General features: G+C 40.2%; 1 protein-coding gene across 1 annotated transcript in view; it reads left to right on the plus strand.

Moving 5' to 3' along the window:
- Positions 1 to 11,579, plus strand: part of map3k9 (mitogen-activated protein kinase kinase kinase 9) — an 88,314-nt gene extending 76,735 nt beyond the window's left edge. The window contains exons 10-11 of the mRNA XM_061969016.1: positions 2,438 to 3,100; positions 11,024 to 11,579. Coding sequence (XP_061825000.1) covers positions 2,438 to 3,100; positions 11,024 to 11,430 — 1,070 coding nt within the window. The 3' untranslated portion in view covers positions 11,431 to 11,579. The remainder of the gene's footprint in view (positions 1 to 2,437; positions 3,101 to 11,023) is intronic.
- The last annotated feature ends 7,994 nt before the right edge of the window (positions 11,580 to 19,573 follow it).

A 19,573-nucleotide genomic window follows, 5' to 3' on the forward strand; every position in this document is an offset into this window, starting at 1 on the left:
TTTAGCAACATTTTAACCTGTCGGAATGCTAATAATCATTTTGCTTCGGGGGGTGAAGTGAACCCCCCACCAGGACTTTGTCCTGGACCTACCGGGGCCTGCGGCCCCTGGACCCTGGCTAATAGGTTTTTCTGATTTCAAAAGTTGGCAGGTATGCTGCTGGTCCACTAACATTTTCATTTAATTACTTTTTTTTTTTTTTTTTTCCTCCCTTATGTAATTATTTTTATATTGTTTTACTTTCCCTTTTATCCAAGAAAATATTTATTTATCTTATCTATAAAAAAAATTTAAAAAAGGAAAGAAAGGACCCTATCTTCACCAGACCCGGTTGTAAATTAAATTAGCTTCATTTAAAGGTTTTTTTTTTTTAAACCAGGTCCAGTCCAGATAATGTCCAGCAACACACACCTTCATTCATGTACACTGAAAAAAAAAATGGAAAATTGGAAAATTTTGGAACACAACAGATTGCATATAATCTATAAACAAAATTACATTTTCAAAAAAAAAAAAAATGTATGTACAGTCCAGATTATGTTCAGGTCACTAAAAATTAGGGAATACAACAACATATATCATATACTCTATAAACATAATTACACTTTCAACATAAGCCTTTGAGGACTTCCCATCCTTTTTTATGTTTTTTGGCATCTTTATCGTTTTCAACCATGTAACTTTCTAAAGTTAAAAAATACTGAATAAATGTTTTAAAGAAAGTAATACTAAGTGAATATCTGTTTTTGGCCTTAAAAATAAACCTTTTACCGAGTACTATAATTAAATTGATTAAATCATGATTGTCAATGAACTCTCCCAAAATAACAGAAACCACATCAAGCTTCATAAACAAACCAATCCTTAAACATATTTTTTCAACTTCCACCCAAAAGGAAGACACAATATGACAATACCAAAACAAATGCAGGGTGGATTCAGACTCCTGACAACAAAATCGGCAGTCATCTGACTCTGTCATATTCCATCATTTTAACATTTTCCCCGTGGGTAAGAAGTTATAAACAGTGTTGGGTTAGTTACTGAAAACCAGTAACTAGTTACAGTTACTAGTTACTTTATTTCAAAAGTAACTCAGTTACTAACTCAGTTACTTAAACCAAAAAGTAATGCGTTACTGTGAAAAGTAACTATTTAGTTACTTATATATATTTTTTAATTTTTTTAAGGCCCCATTTAATGCCCTTTTAGCCTTCATTTTAGTACTGTTATTGCACTGGAGAATAATACAATCTGTTGATCAACTTGACATGCATTTGCATCACTGAACTCTGCTAAGCAATGTGGTCTACATACAACACACAAAGACAAAGATATGTTTTAAAGGGCCAATTTGTTTCAGACCAGAACAAATTGACAAAACTATTTTAAATAGCTGCAACTTAACATACATAAGTAACAAACAGCATAATAACAACATAGCTGTAAAACAAGAAAGGCACACACTACATACATAAAGCCTAACCAGGCGTTTTCTCTCTCAAGGAATTCTGAAATAAAATCATGTCTGAAGTCCAGAATATTCTACACATTTCCCCAGTTTTAGTTTAGAGATAAGGAAAGCTTGGCCTGGACCACTAGCATCCCTCTTTAGGTTTGTGAACTTTATAGTCTAAACATTTAGAGTGATGTGATAATCAAACACTAAAAGTCTAAAATGAAAGAGTATATAAGAGAATTGACAGAGTGTGTGTACCTTCAGTGTGCAGTGCCTCATTAAAATCGAGCCGCTGTTGGAGGTGGAGGTGAAGTGTGCCTCTCTTTACTAGCTTCGTCGAAGCATGTTGTTTTTGTCGCTGTTTCAGCATATTTGAAACTTACATTCAACTAAAATGTTATTTTCTTTGTGGTCGATAAAAGAAACGTACTGAAAATATCTCCATTTTAAGAAACTCTGCTTCGGGGTTCGCCATGACGTCTTGATAGTAGACACAGACACGCCCCCTCCCACACACACACACACACACACACACACACACACACGTACACACAGACAGCGCGCGGCGCGCCTCTTTTTTGTCGCCTCTTCAGCAGCGCTGCAACACTCAGATCTTCTCAGTTTCTAGCCGATACTACATAAAAAATAACGCAAAATAACGCAGTAACGCATCATGTAGTAACGGTAACTGAGTTACTGAATATAAAAAATAACGCGTTAGATTACTAGTTACCGCCGATAGTAACGGCGTTACAGTAACGCGTTACTTTGTAACGCGTTAGTCCCAACACTGGTTATAAATCATTTTAATTTGAAAATAACGATTTTGCCTCCTTTTTATACTTGGCAAACTCATCCCGCGGGCCGGATAAAACCTGTTTGACACCCCTGTATTACAGTGTCATGCAACTACCGTATGTTATGTTATGCTATGGTCTGCTCTGCTTTGCTAAACAATGAAACAATCTGTTGTCGCAGAAAATGAAGACTGTTGCTTCATCAGCGGGTCAGGGACAGGACCAGTTCAGTCTTACCTCTGCCTCCCCGTCCAAAAAGAGGGCGACGGAGACGAGCGCAGCCTGGGAGGTCCGCCTCCCGGAGCCGGACGGAAGAGTCCGGGTGGGGCGCGGCGCTCTGAGCTGGTGCTGCTGGGCTGCGGCGCCCTGCTGGCGGCGGTGGGCCTGGGCTACAACGTGCTGACGTGGGCTCAGCCGGAGGAGAGCGTCAAATCCAGGTGGGACGCCTTCTTCCAGACACACAGACTCTTCCGGCGGGAAAGCCCGCAGAAAATCGCCCCCGAGCGAGTCCCCCCGTCGTCCTCCTCGCTGCTGTCCATATCCGACTGCAACTCCACGCGCTCCCTGCTGCGCTCCGACAGCGAGGAGCTCCTGGCGCCGCACCCCTGCGCTGCGCAGCCCCCGCGTTACCACGACAACCCCACCCCCGTCAACCCGCTGGTCAACACCCACCTGGAGAGCTTCAAGCGCAACCCCCGGCAGTCCCTCACGCCCACGCACGTGCCCTGCCCTCCCAGCTACATGCGGAGCTTACGGCGGACGCCTTCGGACGGCGCCATCAAGAAGAGCTGCCCTCAGAACAATCTGGAACCTTTGCCGGAAAAAAGTATTTTACAGAACCCAGGTAAGGTCAACACTTGTTTGTAGTGATGGGATCGGCAGTTCTTTTGACTGTACTGAATCACTAGAATCAGTTCCTTAAATTGATTCGTTCAAAAAATGTGTTCACCGAATCACTTCTGCAGCAGCAGTTCTGTGGGCAGGTCGGCGAATCATGAGTCAGTCAGTAACAGATTCCCCAGCGGCAGATCTCGGTGTGTGTCAGTTCGCGAACAACGCAAGCCCTCAGCACCCAATGAACGACACGCACAGTGACTGAACGAGAGCCTCAATGTGACGTCCTTAGGTTCGCGAGTCCTGTTGTTAAATATGTTTTATTGCACTGAAATGAAAATAAGAAATAAATAAAAGTGGGAAATTAAAAAAAATAGTTATAGCCTACTAAAATGCTTGCAATCAACAGTTAAATAAATAGGCCTCGTTTATTTAGTGCAAAAACAAATATTAAATTAAATTTGGGGTTAGGTTTTTTTTTATTAGATCGCAATTTTTGCCAGTCCTGATGTGTGCGTTCAGTTTGGTGAGTTTTGAAGCATGTTAAGGGGGTCAAATTACAACTCAAAGAGGCAAAAGTGACTGTTTTTAGTACTTTTTTGTCTTGAAGGGGGAATTGCCAACTTCCTGTTGATTTTTGCCCGAGGATGTACAATTATGAAAGGTAGGTGTAAGTCAGACCTACATAGAGGTTTTTGTTTCATGTCTCTCCGACCTTCCTAGTGGGAGTTACAGGCAGTCTAGTTTTTTTTTTCCCTAAGGGGCGCTAGAGCGCAATTTTTATTTTTGGGTTTTTTTATTTTTTTATGAAAAGGCAATTTTCGCAGGTCCTGACGTGTGCGTCAAATATGGTGAGTTTTGAAGCATGTTAAGTGGGTCAAATTGCAGCTCAAGGAGGCGGCCGGTATAATAATAATAATAAAACCTTACAAATTCAATAGGTCCTTATGTCCCATTGCATAAGGACTCCCTATGGGAGTCCTTATGCAATGGGCCATGCGGGCCCTAATTAAGAAACCCTTAACAAATGCCAACATAAAAACTAAATGTTCTGTAGCAAAGAAAATGTCAACTTAAATATGCAAACAAAAAGAAAATAAATACCTTCAAAATAAAACAAATTAAGAGCCAGAAATGCCAACATAAAAACTAAATGTTCTGTAGCCTACGTTTAAAAATATAGCAAAGAAAATATTAACTTAAACAGAGCTGGACGAAGTGGCTGGGGAGAGGGAAGTCTGGGCTTCCCTGCTTAGGCTGCTGCCCCCGCGACCCGACCTCGGATAAGCGGAAGAAGATGGATGGATGGATGGATGGTGCAAACAAAAAGAAAATAAATAGGCTACCTTAAATAAAACAAAATAAATATCTAACCAAGTGCCAGAAAAGCCAACATTAAAACTAAAATTTCTGTAGCTTGCATTTAAAAATATAAAAATGGAAATATCAACTTAAATATGCAATAAAAAAGAAAATAAATAGCTTAAATAATATAAAAATCAAGATAAATTAAAGCTGCAAGCAGCGTTGGTCGGGCCCGCATATTTGGCAGCTGCTAGTCCTAAGTGTCCCAATACTTTGGTCCAGTGTAGGTGTCCCAATACTTTTGTCCAGTGGTAGTCCTAAGTGTCCCAATACTTTTGTCTAGTTTTAGTCCTAAATGTCCCAATACTTTTCTCCAGTTTTCGTCCTAAGTGTCCCAATACTTTTGTCAAGTGTTAGTCCCAAGTGTCCCAATACTTTTGTCCAGTTCACGTCCCAAGTGTCCCAATACTTTTTTCCAGTTTTAGTCCTGAGTGTCCCAATACTTTTGTCCCGTGGTAGTCCGAAGTTTCCCAATACTTATGTCAAGTTTTAGTCCTCAGTGTCCCAATACTTTCGTCAAGTTTTAATCCTAAGTGTCCCAATACTTTTGTCCAGTTTTAGTCCTAAGTGTCCCAAAACTTTTGTCCAGTTTTAGTCCTAAGTGTCCCAATACTTTTGTCCAGTTGTAGTCCTAAGTGTCCCAATACTTTTGTCCAGTGTAAGCGTCCTAATACTTTTGTCCACTGGTAGTCCTTTGAAGCCGAAACAACAAACGTGCTCAGAGGAGATAATGTTTGAAGACAGGTGAGCGGTTTTTACAAAAATGTTGTTTTGAAGGGGGAATTGCAAACTTCCTGTAGATTTTTGCTGAAGGATGTCAATCTATGAAATGTAGGTCTAAGTGAGACCTACATAGAGGTTTTTGTTTCATGTCTCTCCGACCTTCCCAGTGGGTGTTACCGGCAGTTTTGTCATTCTTTTCTTCCGAGGAGCAGTTTTTTCTGCGTTTTATTCCAAAATTGCGAGAGCGCAATTTTGAGATTTGGGGTTACGTTTTTTTTTATTAGATCGCAATTTTTGCCAGTCCTGATGTGTGTGTTCAGTTCGGTGAGTTTTGATGCATGTTAAGGCGGTCAAATTACAGCTCAAAGAGGCAAAAGTGACTGTTTTTAGTCAATTTTTGTCTTGAAGGGGGAATTGCCAACTTCCTGTTGATTTTTGCCCGAAGATATACAATTATGAAAACTAGGTCTAAGTCAGACCTACATAGAGGTTTTTGTTTCATGTCTCTCCGACCTTCCTAGTGGGAGTTACAGGCAGTCTAGTTGTTTTTTTTCCTAGGGGGCGCTAGAGCGCAATTTTGAGTTTAGGGGTTTGGTTTTTTCATTAAAAGACAATTTTCGCAGGTCCTGATGGGTGGGTCAAATATGGTGAGTTTTGAAGCATGTTAAGTGGGTCAAATTACAGCTCAAAGAGGCGGCCGGTATAATAATAATAATAATAATAAAACCTTACAAATTCAATAGGTCCTTATGTCCCATTGCATAAGGACTCCCTGTGGGAGTCCTTATGCAATGGGCCATGCAGGCCCTAATTAAGAAACCCTTAACAAATGCCAACATAAAAACTAAATTTTCTGTAGCAAAGAAAATGTAAACTTAAATATGCAAACAAAAAGAAAATAAATACCTTCAAAATAAAACAAATTAAGAGCCAGAAATGCCAACATAAAAACTAAATGTTCTGTAGCCTACGTTTAAAAATATAACAAAGAAAATATTAACTTAAATGTGCAAACAAAAAGAAAATAAATAGGCTACCTTAAATAAAACAAAACAAATATTAAACCAAGTGCCAGAAAAGCCAACATTAAAACTAAAATTTCTGTAGCTTACATTTAAAAATATAAAAATGGAAATATCAACTTAAATATGCAATAAAAAAGAAAATAAATAGCTTAAATAATATAAAAATCAAGATAAATAATAGCCTATGTATATGTACATACTGTTGCGTTTTGGACCAGTTGTTCCTCCCAGGGAATTCAAGTCACAATTCGCTCCCAAGTTCTTTCCGACACTTAAAGCTGAGTTGAAAAACCACCAGAGACAGAATAGGTATTTTGTTGTATATTCTCAAAGCTTTGCCAATATACATTGATTGAGACCAGTCTAACCATAGAACATTCTATTGCGCCCCCCAAAATGGTCTGTCTTCCCGATCCCACCACCCTCTCTCTCGTCCCATCTGTGTAGACAAAACAAAATGCTAGTCTAAACACATTCCAAAGAACTCAAGGTTATCACACATAGTATACTTGCTGACAGAGCATCAAGAGAATAAATGGAAAACACGAGCTGTTTTCAAATATGACAAAGAAATGGAAGAAGTACAACTTAAATTCGGATATATGTTAATATCTGCCTCCGACAATACATTAGTTATTATTTTTATTTTAAATCTTCTCAAACAGCCTACCCTACACTTCACCCCCCGCCCCTCCCCCTCACGTCGCTGCTGCTCAGCCTTGCCCTGCACTGACTTTCTTTCTGTCTCCTCTACTCTCATAACTTTATGTGTTGAGATAATGTGTGTGTTTGTTTTCATGTGGCTTGAGTCAACATTAGCCGTTAGCTTGGAGAATGAATGGAGAACGGATGCCAATGGCATGAAACATATCCCCGCGACGGGAGGAGAATCACCCGCGGCATTGGGGCGAGCAGAGCAGAGAGCGAGAGCGTTGTCGTTCACTGAGTGATTCGTGTCATTAATCCGCGGTGAACGAATCGTTCGCTCAGTCCCTACCCCCGCCCCCATGATGAGTAGCTGGCTGCGTCGTTCGCCGACGTGGAGGGTTCAGTGAGTCACAGAATTATTATTATTATCGCGGCGGAGCTCAACTGAACTGAGAAAGGAACGAATCAGTTCATGAAGTGATTCGGTTCAGTACGTTCACTCAAAAGATTCGTTCGTTCGAACGAATCGTTCGCGAACGACACAACATTACTTGTTTGTGCGCACGTCTTACGCTCTACGCCAGACCTGGGCAAATTAAGGCCCGCCGTTCATTCCCAAAAAATGTTTTTGGATCTTCAAAGATCGAAACTATAGCCGCCATTATGATGTGCAGTATATCAGATTGTAGGTGGGGGGTTTTTAACCTTCGCGTTCATATTTTGTTGTGTTTCGCTTGATTGTAAAATATGTGGATGGAGAGGGGGAGTGACGTTCATATGTTGTCAATATTCAGGGTTTTATCGTTCATAGTTAATATTGTAAATCCCACATTCTTTATTTTCATGTACATTCTAGGTGTCTCATTTAGTAAAAAAATTAAAAACTCCATTCCGTTTTTTAAGGCGGTCTGTCATAACCTTTTAGCATTCAGACATTATTGTGAGGTTTGGTATTAAGTTAAAGTTAAAGTACCAATGATTGTCACACACACTGGGTGTGGTGAAATTTGTCCTCTGCATTTGACCCATCCCCTTGTTCACCCCCTGGGAGGTGAGGGGAGCAGTGGGCAGCAGCGGGGCCGCGCCCGGGAATCATTTTTGGTGATTTAACCCCCAATTCCAACCCTTGATGCTGAGTGCCAAGCAGGAAGGTAATGGGTCCCATTTTTATAGTCTTTGGTATGACTCGACCGGGGTTTGAACTCACAACCTACCGATCTCAGGGCGGACACTCTAACCACTAGGCCACTGAGTAGGTCATTAGTGTTCCTAAAAGTAGATATAACGGCCCCCAGACACATTTTTTTCTCTAAATTTGGCTAATTGCCCAGACCTACTCTACGCTAACTTTGTTAGCATATCAGCATTGTCTTTTTCAGCGAAACGTAAACATATTGAGCACAACACGATTGTATTTGTAATCATCCATCCAAAATTCTACCGCTTGTCCCTTTCGGGGTCACAGCAATCTATCTCAGCAATTACTATATTTTCCGGACCATAGGGCGCACCGGATTATAAGGCGCACTGTTAATGAGCGGGTCTAGTCAGGTTTTTTTTTTTCATACAAAAAGCACACCGGATTATAAGGCGCATTAAAGGGGTCATTGTCAGGTTCAAACACTGATGACATCTATTAAACAGACAAGAAGCAAGGAATTCAACAGAGACAGGATTCAATTTAGCTCAATGAGGGGAAACGCGTAGACCCTAGGGCTGGGCGATATTGCCTTTTTTTAATATCGCGATATTTTAAGGCCATATCGCGATACACGATATATATGTGGATATTTTGCCTTAGCCTTGAATGAACACTTCCATCCATCCATCCATTTTCTACCGCTTATTCCCTTTGGGGTCGCGGGGGGCGCTGGAGCCTATCTCAGCTACAATCGGGCGGAAGGCGGTGTACACCCTGGACAAGTCGCCACCTCATCGCAGGGCCAACACAGATAGACAGACAACATTCACACTCACATCCACACACTAGGGCCAATGAATGAACACTTGATGCATATAATCACAGCAGTATGATGATTCTATGTGTCTACATTAAAACATTCTTCTTCATACTGCATTAATATATGCTACTTTTAAACTTTCATGCAGAGAAGGAAATCACAACTAAAAAAAATCACTATTTTTTTCTTACGGTGTTGATCTGGAAATGTTTGCCTCTGCATTTTGATGGTGTGGACGTGTTGCACCAAACGGAGATATTGACGTGCGGAGTAAGCCCTCTTCCTTGTCTAGCAGGTAACTTTTCAAATGATGCTACATATTAGCAGTGTAGCCGAGTGTCCTGGGTTAGCCTATACAGTGTACTTATCTAATAAAATAATAAACGGGAGACATTAGAGCAGGTTCGGTACCCACCGCTTCTTTAATGTCAACATCACACACCTTCTTCCACAACCACACACACCCTACATCACAGCCCTACGGCAACAACTCTGGAGGGACAAAACTCCTCCTCCTTACCTAACACACTCTGGTAACTTGGGACACCCTGAACTGTTTGTTACAGCAGTAATGCTACTTTTTATAGCAACGCTTTTGCCCCACACTTGACAAATTACGGTTGTCTGTTCCACATATTCCCACTTGAAGCCAAACCACCGCCAGACGATGGACCCCCTGCTGTTTTTTGGGGGAATTAATTATTCCTCCATTTGTTAACAAATTCGCACCTTCTTTCTCTTGTATTCGCGCTCGCACCACTCTGCTAGCATCACAGCTAACGTTAGCCATGCTGCTACCTCTCTGCTCGGGGAGGGCGTATACGTATGTGACGTATGACGTGACAGTATGTGACGTGTGTAAGAAGGTGCGCTTGTCTGTCTGTGAGAAGGAGAGACTGGAAAGAGGAGAGCCTGTAGTGTAATGCCCGCAGATAAAAGCAACTGCGTGAGAACGTATACTCGATATCACAATATAGTCATTTTCTATATCAAACCCGCGATATATCGCGTATATCGATATATCGCCCAGCCCTAGTAGACCGTACCTTTGTATAGGGAGGCGTTCGGGTGGCATCCTGACTCCGCATTTGGCTCCTCTCGATGTGGAGGAGCAGCGGCTTTACTTTGAGCTCCTCCCAAATGACAGAGCTTCTCACCCTATCTCTAAGGGAGAGACCCGCCACCCGGTGGAGGAAACTCATTTCGGCCGCTTGTACCCGTGATCTTGTCCTTTCGGTCATGACCCAAAGCTCATGACCATAGGTGAGGATGGGACCGGTAAATTGAGAGCTTTGCCTTCCGGCTCAGCTCCTTCTTCACCACAACGGATCGATACAGCGTCCGCATTACTGAGGACGCCGCACCGATCCGCCTGCCGGTCTCACGATCCACTCTTCCCTCACTCGTGAACTTTCAGTCACATAATATCTACGGCTTTTCACACACACAAGTGAATGCAATCATACTTGGTCAACAGCCATACAGGTCACACTGAGGGTGGCCGTATAAACAACTTTAACACTGTTACAAATATGCGCCACACTGTGAACCCACACCAAACAAGAATGACAAACGCATTTCGGGAGAACATTCGCACCGTAACAGAACATAAACACAACAGGACAAATACCCAGAACCCCTTGCAGCACTAACTCTTCCGGGAGGCTACAATATACAACCCCCGCTACCCGCTACCCCCTACCCCAAACCCCGCCCACCTCAACCTCCTCACGCATGTCCCAAATTCCAAGCTGCTGTTTTGAGGCATGTTAAAAAAAAGAATGCAGTTTGTAACTTCAATAATAAATATGGCAGTGCCATGTTGGCATTTTCTTCCATAACTCGAGTTGATTTATTTTGGAAAACCTTGTTACATTGTTTAATGCATCCAGCGGGGCATCACAACAAAATTAGGCATAATAATGTGTTAATTCCACGACTGTATATATCGGTATCGGTTGATATCGGAATCGGTAATTAAGAGTTGGACAATATCGGAATATCGGCAAAAAAGCCTTTATCGGACATCTCTAGTCTTCAGTGTTTTTCTGCTGCAATTGAGAAAGGTAAACAACAACAAAAAAATGGGGAGGCTTTAGTGATTTATCTCGCAGACTATTTTCTTGCCTAGTTGGACAGAACTGTCCGGGAAAAAGCGATACATGTTTAGGCTAAAGTGTTCATTTCTTTTTTTGTTTCGATTACCAACAGGAGGTTTTCGTGCTTTCCCTGAAGTTCCACGCCTCCCTGATCCAAACCTGGTCTTCCCTCCAACTCCCCGTCGCCGCTGCGCCCCGGAGCGCCCCAAGACCTTAGACTTCCTGTCGCGGCCCCGGCCCTCGGTGCGGTCTCGCGGCGGCCGGGGCAACGGACACAACAACCTGGGCAGCGGCGAGTCTCCCGCGCACACCTCCAGCACGGACACCCCCCCGACAGTGGAATTCACCGGGGACACCGCGGTGCTGCGCACCCCCATGGAGGCCTCCGTGCCGTACTCGCCCCACAGGAAGCAAAACCTGCTGGACGAGCAGGACGAGGGCCAGTGGCGCGACGGGACGACGGCGCTGTGCCGACCCAAAGACTCGCCGTGCCGCTACAAGACGGGATTCTGGTCCTGACTGTCACCCACACGAGGCTGAGGAAGCGTCATGAATGTACACGCCGTCTTTGATGGCTTGATGTTGGATGCAGTCCTCTTTTTATTAGGAACACTTCACCACTTAAAGCAGCTTGTTTGCATCCAAATAAACCAAAATAAGGCAAATAATCTTATTTATTTGGGGTCTAAGTGATTGATTTTTGGATTTTTTTTTGTTTACAGACACTTTTCTTTTTTTTTTTCTTTTTTTTTTTATTGACATCCAGCATCAGACATTCCTATCCATTACATCATATTCACATACATCATATTGTTGTCTGCCCTAAATGTCAAAATATTTTTTGTTTATATCCCAACCATACCACACACCCCCTCCCCCCCCAAAAAAAGGAAACCGCAAAAAAAACAAAGTGGTATCTACAAATACATCAATTAAATAAACAAGAAAATAATTATATAAATAATTAATACATTAATAATAATAATCAAAAATAAAATAAAAAAATATTAACAGATATATATATATATATATATATATATATATATATATCTAATCCTGCAGCCACCAAACCAGTTGGTGGCTGTTATTTGCAGATGATGTGGTCCTGATGGCTTCCTCTGGCCAAGATCTTCAGCTCTCGCTGGATCGGTTCGCAGCCGAGTGTGAAGCGACTGGGATGGGAATCAGCACCTCCAAGTCCAAGTCCATGGTTCTCTCCCGGAAAAGGGTGGAGTGCCATCTCCGGGTTGGGGAGGAGATCTTGCCCCAAGTGGAGGAGTTCAAGTACCTCGGAGTCTTGTTCACGAGTGGGGGAAGAGTGGATCGTGAGATCGACAGGCGGATCGGTGCGGCGTCTTCAGTAATGCGGACGCTGTATCGATCCGTTGTGGTGAAGAAGGAGCTGAGCCGGAAGGCAAAGCTCTCGATTTACCGGTCGATCTACGTTCACATCCTCACCTATGGTCATGAGCTTTGGGTCATGACCGAAAGGACAAGATCACGGGTACAAGCGGCCGAAATGAGTTTCCTCCGCCGAGTGGCGGGGCTCTCCCTTAGAGATAAGGTGAGAAGCTCTGTCATTCGGGGGGAGCTCAAAGTAAAGCCGCTGCTCCTCCACATTGAGAGGAGCCAGATGAGGTGGTTCGGGCATCTGGTCAGGATGCCACCCGAACGCCTCCCTAGGAAGGTGTTTCGGGCACGTCCGACCGGTAGGAGGCCACGGGGAAGACCCAGGACACGTTGGGAAGACTATCTCTCCCGGCTGGCCTGGGAACGCCTCGGGATCCCCCGGGAGGAGCTGGACGAAGTGGCTGGGGAGAGGGAAGTCTGGGCTTCCCTGCTTAAGCTGCTGCCCCCGCGACCCGACCTCGGATAAGCGGAAGAAGATGGATGGATGGATGGATATATACATCTGTTAATATTTTTTTATTATGACTTTTTTTTTTTTTGAATATTAACAGATATATATATATATATATATATATATATATCTGTTAATATTTTTTTTTTTTTTTTGATTATTATTATTAATGTATTATTAATTATTTATATAATTATTTTAAAATAAAATAAAAAAATATTAACAGATATATATATATATATATATATATATCTGTTAATATTTTTTTATTTTATTTTATATATATATATATATATCTGTTAATATTTTATTATTTTATTTTTTATATATATATATATACATACATTATATGTGGCTTTTCAGTCTCCTAATTGTCATTATTTTTTTGTTTCTAAGCATTGTTTATTTAATGATTTTTTTCATGCAATAGTTTCTTCCCCAGGTTATATTTTTACTGGATTCACAAGACAAATTCATTAATTTAGGCTTGTTGGGAATCACTTCTCTACATTTGGGGCTCACTTATATCACTTAAGTGATACATGCATTTCCTTTTTTTTTTTCTCCACACAAGATCAATAATATACTATGCAATTTTTAAATAATTTTGTCAAATGGCCACATTGAGCAGAGAGAATATCAAACAAATATATATAGCACCGTAGAACATCTTCACAATAAAGAATAATAAAACTGATCACTATAATAGGAAAATACACTTGAAGTGCCATCCCATTCCTAACCCATAGGGTTCAATATGATGTGGGTCCACCTCTTGCAGCTATTACAGCTTCAACTCTTCTGGGAAGGCTGTCCACAAGGTTGCAGAGTGTATTTATAGGAATTTTCCACCATTCTTCCAAAAGCGCATTGGTCTGATGTTGGTCGAGAGAGAAGGCATGGCTCTCAGTCTCCGTTCTAATTCATCCTAAAGGTGTTTCTATCGGATTCAGGTCAGGACTCTGTGCAGGCCAGTCAAGTTCATCCACACCAGACTCTGTCATCCATGTCTTTATGGACCTTGCTTTGTGCACTGGTGCACAGTCATGTGAAGAGGAATTGGCCCGCTCCAAACTGTTCCCACAAGGTTGGGAGCATGGAATTGTCCTAAATGTTTTGGTATCCTGTAGCATTCAAAGTTCCTTTCACTGGAACTAAGGGGCCAAGCCCAAGTCCTGAAAAACAACCCCACACCATAATTCCTCCTCCATCAAATTTCACACTCGGCACAATGCAGTCCGAAATGTAGCAACCTCCAAACCCAAACTCGTCCAGATTGCCAGATGAAAAAGCGTGATTCATCAGTCCAGAGAAGGCGTCTCCACTGCTCTAGAGTCCAGTGGCGACGTGCTTTACACCACTGTATCCCACGCTTTGTATTGGACTTGGCAATGTATGGCTTAGATGCATCTGCTCAGCCATGGAAACTCATTCCATGAATGGCCGGGCCAAGTGATTAGGACACCTGATTCTAATCATTTGGATGGGTGGCCAAATACTTTTGGCAATATAGTGTATGTCCTGTAGCTCTGAATTCCATTTTTTCAACTCGACAAGCGAGCAAATATGTCAACTTCCTTTAGTCTATACCTCAGATATGTAAACTTCCCTAACAAATTAGCATTGCGTTTGTTTATTTCTTGGCAAACAAAACACAAACGATGTGATATAAGATTGTATTCATGCACATTTACAAATAAACAAATCTGATTGTTTAATGTTGAAGGGAAATGCATATTTCCTATAGCCCTGAACTCATTAGCCTAGCTACTGTGCTAACGTCTTGAGTATAAATGAGGAATGACACTTATGCTAACTTCCTTAGCATATTAGCATCAAGTGTGTGTTTTTCTGCATTCCTCGGCAAATAAAACATTTGAGATAAGATCCTCTTCATGCAAATTTACAGGTAAATACGTCTGCTTTGTTTATGTCGGGCGGGTGAGTATATTTATTTCAGACCTAAACCTAGCTAATATGCTAACTTCCTTAGCATATTAGCATTACATGTTTTTTTTTGCATTCCTCTGCAAATAAAACATTTGAGATAAGGTCCTATTCATGCAAATTTACAGGTAAATACGTCTGCTTTGTTTATGTCGGGCAGGTAAGTATATTTATTTCAGACCTGAACCACTAAACCTAGCTAATATGCTAACTTCCTTAGCATATTAGCATTAATTTAGTGTTTTTCTGCATTCCTCAGCAAATAAAACATTTGAGATAAAGTCCTATTCATGCAAATTTACAGGTAAATACGTCTGCTTTGTTTATGTCGGGCGAGTGAGTAGATTTCTTACAGACCTAAACTACTAAACTTAGCTAATATGCTAACTTCCTTAGCATATTAGCATTAAGTGTGTGTTTTTCTGCATTCCTCGGCAAATAAAACATTTGAGATAAGATCCTATTTATCCAAATTTACAGGTAAATACGTCTGCTTTGTTTATGTCGGGCAGGTGAGTATATTTATTTCAGACCTAAACTACTAATCCTACCTAATATGCTAAATTCCTTAGCATATTAGCATCAACTATGTGTTTTTCTGCATTCCTCGACAAATAAAACACTTGAGATAAGATCCTATTCATGCAAATTTACAGGTAAATACGTCTGCTTTGTTTATGTCGGGCGGGTGAGTATATTTATTTCATACCTAAACTACTAAACTTAGCTAATATGCTAATTTCCTTAGCATATTAGCATTACGTGTTTTTTTTTTGCATTCCTCGGCAAATAAAACATTTGAGATAAGATCCTATTCATGGAAATTTACAGGTAAATACGTCTGCTTTGTTTATGTCGGGCAGGTAAGTATATTTATTTCAGACCTGAACCACTAAACCTAGCTAATATGCTAACTTCCTTAGCATATTAGCATTAATTTAGTGTTTTCTGCATTCCTCAGCAAATAAAACATTTGAGATAAAGTCTTCCATCCATCCATTTTCTACCGCTTATCTTATTCATGCAAATTTACAGGTAAATACGTCTGCTTTGTTTATGTCGGGCGAGTGAGTAGATTTCTTACAGACCTAAACTACTAAACTTAGCTAATATGCTAACTTCCTTAGCATATTAGCATTAAGTGTGTGTTTTTCTGCATTCCTCGGCAAATAAAACACTTGAGATAAGATCCTATTCATGCAAATTTACAGGTAAATACGTCTGCTTTGTTTGTGTCGGGCGGGAGAGTATATTTCTTACAGACCTAAACTACTAAACCTAGCTAATATGCTAACTTCCTTAGCATATTAGCATTACGTGTTTTTTTGCATTCCTCTGCAAATAAAACATTTGAGATAAGATCCTATTTATCCAAATTTACAGGTAAAAACGTCTGCTTTGTTTATGTCGGGCAGGTGAGTATATTTATTTCAGACCTGAACCACTAAACCTAGCTAATATGCTAACTTCCTTAGCATATTAGCATTAATTTAGTGTTTTTCTGCATTCCTCAGCAAATAAAACATTTGAGATAAAGTCTTCCATCCATCCATTTTCTACCGCTTATCTTATTCATGCAAATTTACAGGTAAATACGTCTGCTTTGTTTATGTCGGGCGAGTGAGTAGATTTCTTACAGACCTAAACTACTAAACTTAGCTAATATGCTAACTTCCTTAGCATATTAGCATTAAGTGTGTGTTTTTCTGCATTCCTCGGCAAATAAAACACTTGAGATAAGATCCTATTCATGCAAATTTACAGGTAAATACGTCTGCTTTGTTTGTGTCGGGCGGGAGAGTATATTTCTTACAGACCTAAACTACTAAACCTAGCTAATATGCTAACTTCCTTAGCATATTAGCATTACGTGTTTTTTTGCATTCCTCTGCAAATAAAACATTTGAGATAAGATCCTATTTATCCAAATTTACAGGTAAAAACGTCTGCTTTGTTTATGTCGGGCAGGTAAGTATATTTATTTCAGACCTGAACCACTAAACCTAGCTAATATGCTAACTTCCTTAGCATATTAGCATTAATTTAGTGTTTTTCTGCATTCCTCAGCAAATAAAACATTTGAGATAAAGTCTTCCATCCATCCATTTTCTACCGCTTATCTTATTCATGCAAATTTACAGGTAAATACGTCTGCTTTGTTTATGTCGGGCGAGTGAGTAGATTTCTTACAAACCTAAACTACTAAACTTAGCTAATATGCTAACTTCCTTAGCATATTAGCATTAAGTGTGTGTTTTTCTGCATTCCTCGGCAAATAAAACACTTGAGATAAGATCCTATTCATGCAAATTTACAGGTAAAAACATCTGCTTTGTTTGTGTCGGGCGGGAGAGTATATTTCTTACAGACCTAAACTACTAAACCTAGCTAATATGCTAACTTCCTTAGCATATTAGCATTACGTGTTTTTTTGCATTCCTCTGCAAATAAAACATTTGAGATAAGATCCTATTTATCCAAATTTACAGGTAAAAACGTCTGCTTTGTTTATGTCGGGCAGGTGAGTATATTTATTTCAGACCTGAACTACTAATCCTAGCTAATATGCTAACTTCCTTAGCATATTAGCATCAACAATGTGTTTTTCTGCATTCCTCGGCAAATAAAACACTTGAGATAAGATCCTATTCATGCAAATTTACAGGTAAAAACGTCTGCTTTGTTTATGTCGGGTGGGTGAGTATATTTATTTCAAACCTAAACTACTAATCCTAGCTAATATGCTAACTTCCTTAGCATATTAGCATTAAGTGTGTGTTTTTCTGCATTCCTCGGCAAATAAAACATTTGAGATAAGATCCTATTTATCCAAATTTATAGGTAAATACGTCTGCTTTGTTTATGTCGGGCAGGTGAGTACATTTATTTCAGACCTGAACTACTAATCCTAGCTAATATGCTAAATTCCTTAGCATATTAGCATCAACTATGTGTTTTTCTGCATTCCTCGGCAAATAAAACAGGTGAGATAAGATCCTATTCATGCAAATTTACAGGTAAATACGTCTGCTTTGTTTATGTCGGACAGGTAAGTATATTTATTTCAGACCTGAACCACTAAACCTAGCTAATATGCTAACTTCCTTAGCATATTAGCATTAATTTAGTGTTTTTCTGCATTCTTCGGCAAATAAAACAGGTGAGATAAGATCCTATTCATGCAAGTTTAAAGGTAAATACGTCTGCTTTGTTTATGTCGGGCGAGTGAGTATATTTCTTACAGACCTAAACTACTAAACTTAGCTAAAATGCTAACTTCCTTAGCATATTAGCATTAAGTGTGTGTTTTTCTGCATTCCTCGGCAAATAAAACATTTGAGATAAGATCCTATTTATCCAAATTTATAGGTAAATACGTCTGCTTTGTTTATGTCGGGCAGGTGAGTATATTTATTTCAGACCTGAACTACTAATCCTAGCTAATATGCTAAATTCCTTAGCATATTAGCATCAACTATGTGTTTTTCTGCATTCCTCGGCAAATAAAACAGGTGAGATAAGATCCTATTCATGCAAATTTACAGGTAAATACGTCTGCTTTGTTTATGTCGGGCGAGTGAGTATATTTCTTACAGACCTAAACTACTAAACTTAGCTAAAATGCTAACTTCCTTAGCATATTAGCATCAACTATGTGTTTTTCTGCATTCCTCGGCAAATAAAACACTTGAGATAAGATCCTATTCATGCAAATTTACAGGTAAAAACGTCTGCTTTGTTAATGTCGGGCGGGTGAGTATATTTATTTCAGACCTGAACTACTAAACCTAGCTAATATGCTAACTTCCTTAGCATAAATTAAACATATGCTACTTTGTTTAACATACGACGCTCTTTTGCTCCAAAAGTCTCATCTGAAAGTGTACAAAAACATATGAGCTCTCGGATAAGCTAGTATTGATTATAGACAATGACAAATCAGCTTTTACAATTCTCAAAGTAAATACGTTTTTGCACGTCTTGGATATTTGTGGTTTTTTTGTTCTTTTTGGAGGAGTTCAACTCTTTTGGAACAAGACGTCATTAGTGTCAATAAGATGTTTGATTTTATTGTGTAGCAGACAAACTGACTAACGTCGTTTCCTGTTGTGCTCGCACCAATTATTGGAGTATTAGTCGATTTAAAGAAGAAATATCGTAATTGGTGCGAGGTAAATGATGCGACTGTATTGACTGTGTTGGTGGTTTATAATGACACCATCTGCTGGAAGAAAAAAGTCACTACATTTGTCCTGGAAATTAAATGAATAGCGAATATACCGTATTTTTCAGACTATAAAGCGCACTTAAAAATCCTTTCATTTTCTCAAAACTCGACAGTGCGCCTTATAACCCGGTGCGCCTATGGTTAGGAATAATTATGGTTGTGCTTACCGACCTCGAAGCAATTTGAGACAAATGAGAAGCAGACAAGTTGTGTTAGCTCTTACAAGCCTGGGAAAAGATAAGTCTGTAAGTAAACTGTTTAACTTGTTCACATACTTCGATATTAAGGTGGAAAGTGGTTCAATTCAGTAGTCAGATGTTTATGGAAAAACGATGGATGTTTTGAGGACTTAAAATGGCTGCCAGTCATATATTCCCACCATCGAAATCCTGTCAACACTCCGAAGTATTTGTTTGATGATAGTATTGTACATTTGGGTAAAGCTAATATTTACATATTGTGTATTACATTTCAGTATGTAGCTTATACATTTGTCATTTGTCACGGCCCGGGTAATCTGTGCGCGGTGCTGGGCGCACCTCAAGGAGCGCGCCGGCGTGCGCCACTCCCGTTGCAGCAGGCGGCTGCATTCAATCGGCTCAATCAGCAATCTACACACCTGTCGC

The sequence above is a fragment of the Nerophis lumbriciformis genome, linkage group LG08, assembly GCF_033978685.3.
Source record: "Nerophis lumbriciformis linkage group LG08, RoL_Nlum_v2.1, whole genome shotgun sequence".
NCBI lineage: Eukaryota > Metazoa > Chordata > Actinopteri > Syngnathiformes > Syngnathidae > Nerophis > Nerophis lumbriciformis.